General features: G+C 35.8%; 1 protein-coding gene across 1 annotated transcript; it reads left to right on the top strand.

The window, feature by feature from the left end:
• The first annotated feature begins 2,474 nt into the window (after positions 1–2,474).
• On the top strand, positions 2,475–5,816 carry LOC114246342 (uncharacterized). The gene is made up of 4 exons (XM_028178816.2): positions 2,475–2,566; positions 3,737–3,964; positions 4,315–4,456; positions 5,574–5,816. The coding sequence occupies exons 1-4, from the start codon at positions 2,475–2,477 to the stop codon at positions 5,727–5,729; spliced, it is 618 nt and encodes a 205-aa protein (XP_028034617.2). The 3' UTR covers positions 5,730–5,816.
• Positions 5,817–9,784: the final 3,968 nt, after the last annotated feature.

Here is a 9,784-nt window from a genome sequence, read left to right as displayed (position 1 = left end):
TTCAAAAGTTTCAGTTATCAAACTTGTAATTTTGAAACTGAATAAAATGAATACGGCATCTTTTATTTATTTAAGAAAATACTTTTAATTAACATAAATCAAAAGATATATCGTCTTCTCGCATTAAAACTGTATAATCTCAAAACTTACTAATTTTACAGGTTTTAAAGGTTTAACGTGTGATATTTTTAATTTTAATCGTCTTTGCAACATTTTTTTTTTATTTTTACCAGTTACATTATCTGTCTTTTAAATTAAGATATAATTATGTACCTACTCATTTTGTTAATAGTAGTCAAAACATAGATAAACTAAAAAAAAAAACTAAAACTAAACTACGCTCTTTTGACAGTTTTTACGAGAAAAATACCGGTGATACCAAATGATTTCGCATATTAACTCAATTTAGAATATTTTTGGAAATTGTACACTTTTAATGCGAAAAGACGATATATTAACATTAATTAATAAGCAAAGTTAAAAAAAGCAGCGTACATATTTTTATGATTTGTATTAAACTCTGTGCTGGTTTTTTTTTTCCTACCTATGCTGTTAGCCTTGAGAGGCTATTTCAGCTTCACCCTAACGTTTGTAGGTGAGCTCACGGGGCTCAAACCGGAGAGTTGCTAACACTGACCCTAGCAAGAGCAGTGCTTCGCAGAATCTACCACCGGATCGGAAACGCGACCCACTGAGAAGATCCGGCGAGAAACTAAGTGGGCTGTGTCTATGGGTTAGTTCGCTCGTTGAGCGTGTGCTAGTTGCTAACCCAATATAGTATTGCAATATTAAAAAGCAGACTTATGATGCCAGCTCGTACGGTTTCATTAATACTAGTTGAGTCACTAAGCGTTGTCCTGTCTAAATATCAATAACATTTGTAAATGAACATCATGTGAATTTTTATTTTAGGACAACTACTATTTTTCTTTACCTGAAAATATCATCCGGACCTTTGCAATCATAACAATAAAATTAACAAAACCAGACCAGCTGTTCTCAGATGCACTTATCCAAAAATATTAATTACATTGAGAATGAGATTAATTAAAGAGATTGGTACATAATCAATTGGTCCAATGATGTGATTCTTGTACAAGGTTCATGTAAGACTGAAGGATTATCTGACTGCTGGTTTTTTATTGGCGATTTTATTTCGCAAGAATTCCGCAGAAACGGCACAGTACAGTCTCGTAATTAATCAAAAGATACACGTGCGCAATCCCAACAACTTTGTTTTTACTAAGTATAAAATATTACTAGTGTTATCAGTAAATATGTTATCACTTCCCCAATATCCATACGTCTGCAGGGATCTTGAGAATCTTTTACTCTACGTTCTATTTTGCGTTCCGGTCTTAGGAACGAGTTGTATATTATTATATTGATTATATTATTTGCATTGGCAATTGCAACCAGCATTCGTTGCTTAGTGGCAAAAAAAATGAAGCATTTGAATCTAATATATGAAAAAACCAAAATACGCATTATACGATTACTAAAATTACCGCATTAAATTAAATTGTTTGATATTCGGACTATTTGTGTAGTGTCTGGGAAAATTGCATTTTTTTTTATGAACAAAATTAATACAACATTTATTCTATCGCATTCCCTACTTAACGCTTAAATAGGCATTTACTAAAACTGTGAACTACCACTGTAACTACCCCTTTTTTTAAAGGATGTGTCGTTAATTAGAGGATGTGTGTTGTTAAAAAATAAATTTCAGAGTAAGCAATAAAAGTTTTCCAATCAAATTTATAATTAGTACTTTTATAGTTTACGGTACTTTATTCAGAAAAAATATAATAATATTGTTTTATATGTGAAACATTATATATGAAATAAGACAAACCATTCCAATTAGAAAAAAATAGCCTTTATTAATTCCACTTGCAAGCGTATTTGATAACAGCGCCACCTACCTGTGAGTAGATTTTGCGTTTATAATTTCAATAAAAGGTGGCGGTAATAAACAACCTCAAATTTTTATTATTTGTATAGATGTTTGAAGGATACAAAATGTGGGTACCGTCATGTGAATGATGAACTGTCCATTTTAAGACCATAATCTGTCTGCCTACCAAGACAAAGTGTTTTTTTTTTGTAGAAAGAATGAACAAAATAATGGTAGCAAACTATAGCTCACAACGCGCTTTTAATTCTTGAAACTAACTTTTGCCTTCGAACGACTTTACTATGAATTTGTTTTTATTATACCGAAATCTATTCTTCCATAGATAATAAAGAATACGACAGAATTTTAACAAACCTTTAATTATGGGAAGACATGAAAAACAGCCAGAAATTCTGAAATCAAATTCATCCGTCAGATGTGTTGTCAAATGTAAAATTCTAGAGGAAAATTTTGAAGATAAAAATAAAATTAGTGATTCTGTAATAATATGAAAAATGTAATGGATTTTTGTGTTTAATATTGATATTTTCTTGATAATTTCCCTAAAGTGGAAATGGTTCGGTGGAGGTACTGTTTTGTTCTGGCCGTGTTGCTTCTGCTGCCGATGCGAACTGGCTCCAAAATGGATGAAGACGATGACGATGAGTAAGTTTTTTTGTGCCTTCTGGAAAATGTGTGAAATCATCCCTTCGTGGTACTATAATAGTAAATTTCCCGGGAGTGCCAACAACATTACCAAGTGCCATGTTAATGGGATGAATTTTTTCTTTGTCCGTGCAGGATTAACTTACGATCAACCACTAAATCATAATATAGATTTATTAAAATACTTTAAAAATAAGAAATGGTATCTTAATAAAAAATATTAATTATTCAACTAAATACATAGATATTTGGAGTTTGCATTATAATACTCCCGCATAGTTATTTCATTAGTTTTTCTATTCTGATTCAATCATCCGGCTAATCTAGGACTTTGAGGTTTTACTAACAGACAAACGGTGGATAGAGTGTAAGCTACGGATACATGGACACAACATAAATGCGTACTATTGGAAGCATTCGACAGTCCCAAATTGGGATTCTCTCCTGCGTTACATATGCTAGAGACGGATAAGATACCAGAAATTTCGATACCACGTAATTTCTTTCACAAAGATACCACAGTCTGGATTCGGCTCCCGCATCTCTATATTTATTAGTCAGAGTGTATGTCTAAGCACTGTAGAGTATTATTACAATGCGATGAAAGGCGACAAGAAAATGCAAGATACTTATTTTTTCTATGATAATTCTTATTTGTACTAAGCTAGTAGTCCAAATAACTAAAGTGCCCTTCAATAACGTACGGAGAGACTATAAGTAGTTTTAAAGTTAAAAAAAGATGTGTGGTGTCGTGGGACACCGGATAGGTACGAAGTTCCTCATTATAAAATTTTAAAGTTCTATTCGAGGTATAAAGAAAATATAACTGGAGGTTTCGCAACAACCCACGGTTATTCGGTAACGTGCGAGCTTATTGTGGTACGCTTCATTCACGGTTGTTTGTATAAGAGTTAGTGTATCGCGCAAACGAACGCTCTGAGATCGTGGTCAATGAATGATAAAAAATATGCTATTTTTTGTCCGTTATTACAAAGTTAAGTCGTACACTGTGTGCATTACTAATTTGTACGTTATTACAAAGTTAAGTCGTACACTGTGTGCATTACTAATAAAAATCTTACGTTACGGACGTTTTTTCCCGGTTAGGGTACCCCTCCGCATTTCCTTCGTTGCAAAAAAGCAACTGTACTTTTTTTTGTTTCTGCGTAGACAAAACGAAGACGGCGGGGAAGGGGAAGAGGATAACGGCGACGAAGAAGAAGATGAACCACCGGAGAAGATTGAGGCTCCTGGTCGAAGAGCACCGCCGGTCCTCGCCGCTCCCAAGACTATTGCTCCACTCACGAGAACTACCAGCAGACGGCTTTTGGAGTGCTACGTCTGCGCTTACAAAACCGATACGCCCATTAGATCGTGTCTAGATCCCGCCAAGCATAGGTATTGGCCAAGCTTTTGTAACTATTTCTATTGTAATTATTTATGAAAGTATGTTTGGAAGAACAAACGATTTAAAATTAGTTAATGAAATAAATAAAAAAATATGAAAAATATAGAAATGAATAAAATGAAAAATTAACATTTTTATTGATGGATTTAGGAGCAAACTTAAAATTAAATTTATGTTTATCAACTTGAGGTGTAAGTGGGTTAAAATTCCTTTTAAATCACCATTAGATAGCGCCTAAAGCTTCAAAAGCTGACGATGTTTTAAAAAGACCATTTAATCTAAATGAAATTGTTTAAATGCCTAGCGCCGATTGAAAATTATAATTTTGTTTGGTTCTTAGAGTTCACGTGATCACCTGTCACAGTACAGAGGATAAGTGCTTCACGTCTGTTACGTCAAGAGGCAGTGACAATAACTACGAAGCCGTTATACGTGGATGTAAGTCTGGGTGCGTCGGTTCACCGGACACTACATGCTGTGAGGTTGGTGTTAGAGTTTTATTTCAATTAAATCTAATTGTTGTTTTGAAATTGAAGACGGGCTGGTTTCGCTAAATATCGATAATGGCAGGAAAGCGAATCACTGTTCTCCGCTGTTTATAATGCTTTGGTCTAGCTCAATAATGTAGAATTAATCGAGAAATTTAGCATTAGACAGAGGTTTTGTTTCGGCTCCAGTTAGTGCTGATGTCCACGCGCGGCAGTGAGACTAAAGAAAGTCATGTAGGCCGCATGCTCTTCTGTTTGAAACAACAATAAAAATATATCATGCGTTCAATCCTTTGAATTCACATATGAGTTTAACTTTCAACAATAGCTTCCTTGGTATTGACAACAATATTTAATAAGTTTACTGGGCTTGAGATAGGCTGGACCTAATCCGCTTGTTTCTGCGATCCGCGAAGCGTCGGGCGGCTTTATCTCAATACCAACTGGAGACTTGAATTCACCTCTCAAAGTGAGTGGGAGCATTGACGTCATCACTATGGGCCCGGGTCGCCACTAATTAACTGGCTAGGTAACAGCTAGGTTGGCTGTGAGCTAGTATAAGAAAATAATGTAGCGGCTTTGTATTGAGCTTACCCGTCGCTTGTGACGAAGGGCTCGACGAGTAAATTAACCCTGAGGCACAGCCCACTGAGTTTCTCGCTGGATCTTCTCAGTGGATCGCGTTTCCGATCCGGTGGTAGATTCTGCGAAGGACGGCTCTTGCTAGGGTTCGTGTAGCCCAGCGGTCGGGGAACTTTTTTAATTATTACCCCAAAATATTTTTGTGTAAGTTGATATTGCCCCATGGCGAAGAACAAAAAAAAACGAAATCGCTTCTTTTTAGTATCTTTCATATTATAGCCCCCATGATAATTTTGAAAAGAAAACAATAACTAAAAATTTAACGATTCTAAAGAAGTTTCACTTCAATATATACTTTTTACTCATAAAAGTTTCATTTTACCCCCGTTCCCCGACCGCTGGTGTAGCCCCTTGAACTCACCTACAAGCTCGGCGAATCTAGAATTTACGGATACTAGGTTACTAGGATAGGTAGGAAAAAAAAAAATATACATTGAGCTTGTAATACTACGATGGTCTTTCTTTTCAGCTAAATCGCTGCAACAACCAGGCCTTTGCGATGCCGATCATTTCGAAACAGATACTCACAGCGAACAAAACCGAAAAGATCATGCCGCCAACTATACTGTTCTTTGTCACGGTTCTGTTACTTCTACAGACGGTTGTCAAAGTGTCATTTGTTTAAACGATCTACTGAAATGATGTTTAGATTATGTCGCCAATTGATTTTGTTTGTGAAAATTTGTAGTAGTCCTTTTGTTTAGAGTTGCTAGCGAACGGTTATAGTTTTTGGTGTGACGGGATATTTGGATTGTTTATTTTTTTTGTGAAATACATTGCTATATCGTTTATTTGTTTTGTTTGTATGAAGTTGTTAAAATTATATTTTAAAAGTTTTTCTTAGCCGTTGAGATTTTCAATTAGATACATTTGAGGTTAAATTTTGTGGCAAAACTTGAATGAATAATGGTATTTTTATTCAACTTGATGTTCTGGACCGCCTTGAACTTTAGGGTTTACTGTTTTTGTAAATGTTAAAACCTGGGATTTTTAAATCAGGATAGAAATGAAAATTAGTAAGGTAATAAATAATTCCACTACAGAGGACACCAAGAGGAATAAGTGCGCGATTCCGATCCGGTAGTAGATTCATTCGCGAAGCAATTGCTCTTGAGTTGTTAGGTCTCCTTCGGAGGCGCTCAGGCAGTTGTTAGCAAATCCCACCCCTCCTGGCTGAGCCTTTGCTCGCCCACCTGTCCTGGTGAAGCTGGAAAGGCCTCCGGGCCACCAGTAATCTTTCAATCATAAAAAAAAAAAAAAAAAAAAAAAGGAATAAGTGCCCTAAAAAGACTTGGATGGTCTGTGTGAAAGTAGATTTGAGAGAGAAGGAATGAGTGTATAGATGAAGTAGGACAGCCTTGAATGGGTCAAGAGATTATGCTGCACCAGCGCCATATAATGGGCAAGAAGAAGATTCCACTAATATATAATAGGCGATTGAAAGTGAAGTTGTGAAGTGTTTGAAGATAGTGAAGCTTACTGGTGGTAGGACCTCTTGAGAGTCCGCGCGGGTAGGTACCACCGCCCTGCCTATTTCTGCCGTGAAGCAGTAAAGCGTTTCGGTTTGAAGGGTGGGGCAGCCGTTGTAACTATACTTGACACCTTAGAACTTATATCTCAAGGTGGGTGGCGCATTTACGTTGCAGATGTCTATGGGCTCCAGTAACCACTTAACATCAGGTGGGCTGTGAGCTCATCCACCCATCTAAGCAATAAAAAGTAGACTTTAAATTAAGCTGAATAGTACCAAATTGTAGCTACTACTAAGAGAATGTCAATGTAATTAATTAAGAATATTAAGTAGCCTAAACTTAAAGAAATATCCATTCTACTTTACATAGCAATTTTGTTTTCCGGTGTTACTATAACCTATATACCCGTAGAGGTCGGCTAATTTCCCGAAATATCTGGAAATTTCAAAGGGACTCGTAAAGCGCCCTCATAAAAAGCCTTATGATTGAAGCGGGAAGGGTCACTCGACCTCCGCGGTCAAGACGCCTTTCCGCCCAATTGACTTCCGCTGTTGAGGGTTGCGTGAATTATTATGTAGCTGAGGCTTTGCTTAGGCACCGCTATAGTGTGGAAAATAAACTACTAATGATTTAATATAATTATAGAATAGGCCTAGGTGCTTAAATCCAAAGAAACTGCAACGCTATAGTCATAATCCACTTAGAGACCTGGTGTCGAAATTTAGTTTGTGGTATGATAAAGGCTATAATAAAACCCTTCAAACCGAGACTGTTTAAAACTGCTTAAAACTACGGGCTCTGGTTTACAATGAGTACTTTTACCGGTTAATATTTTACAACGTGATATGAAATATAGCTGTGGTTCTACTAAACGTTTTTTAAATGAACGGTCATAGTAGCAATGTTGGTAGGATTTATTCAGAAATCTGGCAACAAATAAATCTCTAAGACCGTGGGAATTTTTCACATCAATAAACCACTCAATTTCACCCTACGCGACCCTTAGAGCCTTACAAACATGTGAAAATCAACCCATAAGAAATACCAATAAACCAAAATTTTCCACCCTCAAACACTACTTAGGGTGTCCAGTGTGTTAAGAAGCCAGTTCACTTGTTTCCAACATATGGACCGAATCAAGGGGACGTCAAAAACGTATGCGCTCAGCGTAAACCTTAAACGAGTGGGTTAAGAGTTGTTATCGATTGACGGAACAACAGATCGAGTTGGCTTAATGAAAATTTTTGAGGGTTGGAAAATTCACGATATCCTGACCGGACTTGGCGATTTTTATTGGGCGTAAACAAGGGTTCCGATGGTGTTACCGAGATTCGGGTCGTTTGAAAACTTTGGTCAAACAATGTACGAGGGTGTGATAAATATGGTTTCGTAGTTTGATACGGGAAGTTATCGGCTGCGAGGGATCAGCCTTCGAGGTTTGTGTTTGTAGAGATTTTAATATTGAAGTATTGGAATTTTAAGGTATAAAACCGGACATTCACAGCGAAGGTCGTTTAATAATTGGCAAAAGTAATACCTGCTTCTAGATTGGTACCAGATTGGTACCCTACGACAAGGGTTTTATTTTAGTATTTCTAAATAGCCTATTTGTAACTAAATTTTATATCAAGTTTAAAACATTACTTTTTTCCAAAAGTCTTACACATTTTTACAGTGGTGCATTTCTATTTCTTTTTAAATAGCTGAGTTTGTGGTTCTTTCCCTTGCATGCTCACAACACGCCCTACCATCAGTAATTACGTAAATTATAACGGGATTTTTATAGCATTTTTACTACTGAAGGTCGGGTGATGAACTAAATTTTGTGGTTAAATCAGAACTTGAAAATCAACTTGAAGTGCTTCATCGGTTTGATGAAATAATAAAATTAAAAATATTATAATTCTCTAGTTGGAGACAGAAGGGTCCACACCTGGTTTTGGTTAGAGATGAAAAGGAAGCGTTATGATTGATCGATTGATTTGGCACGCTCCATCGGTCAACTTTGAGACTTGTACAACACTGTGATAGTGTTGTGGTAAAGTTACAACATTATCGATATCTTTGAATATCTATCGAATAAGTCGAATGCCGATATTGAAATTAGCAGTAGATTTAGAAAGAAAGTCCTCTCCAAATAAATTCAGTTACAACGCAATTAGTTAGTACTAATGTAATTATTCTTCAATTCCTACCTACTAAATAATTTTGTTATTTGTAACTGTTGTTGTAATGTTTTATTTCTTATCTTAAAATAATCTATCTATAAGTTTTTAAAGTCACCATCAGAATGCTACTTCGTTCGTGACATCGACGCAGCCTTTATTGTGGCAACCTCTAACTACTCCCCTGGCTAACCAACGGTGAAGACAGCCATAGTTAATAACCTAAGTACTTTTTGACTGATCCCGAAAGCCCATTACTTGATATGAGTGCATCGGATAACTTACCTTTAAGGCCACGGATGCATTCCATATTATTATTAGTAAGTACTTTATACAAGTAATGTTATTTACAAAGGTACGAAACTCTGTAAAATGTATCTGATCTTCGAGAATTTACAATATTTACAATATTATACACATTTACATCACTAGTGAATAGTGACAAGCTTAATGTGTATTATTGACCGAATGATCAATGACTCGAACGTATTTAGATCAATAAAATTATGCGAACTCATCGGTTTCATTGTAATCTGCACCCGTATTGACCGTTTTACTTGTATCATTGAAAATATTACGCATTATGTTTCGTAATCGGCGTGTGCCCGTGGCGAAGATTCGCGACGAAATAGCGCTGTGTCATTTTAACGGTTTTGCTATACGTGAATATTATGTGTAGGATTTTTTTGTGAGATGTAAAAATATCTCTACAAATGAGGCTTAACAAGTGTATGGAAGCTTCTAAGCGGCGATATTCCAGTTCTTTAGCGTTCCTAATGTCATCCACAGCAGTCTTCACTTTGCATCTAAGTTTTAAAAAACTCGAATGCCAGATTCGGTAAATAAATATATAAATGAGTTTGGAAAATAATCAAGCATTTACAAATCAATTAGAAGCAAATAAAGTACTTGTTTCATGACTCATTCAAGATTCAATAAATCAAAATGCTGTTTGTTGTTCATATCTTTTGTTACACTTCGAATTCTTTATTAGACTAAATGTCACCATGTTCAATTAGTACATATTTAAATACTTTATGATC

This window comes from Bombyx mandarina, chromosome 18, assembly GCF_030267445.1.
Source record: "Bombyx mandarina strain Sakado chromosome 18, ASM3026744v2".
Classification (NCBI taxonomy): domain Eukaryota; kingdom Metazoa; phylum Arthropoda; class Insecta; order Lepidoptera; family Bombycidae; genus Bombyx; species Bombyx mandarina.
Note: the sequence above shows the minus strand (reverse complement) of the source record. Positions and strands in the feature narration are given on the sequence as shown.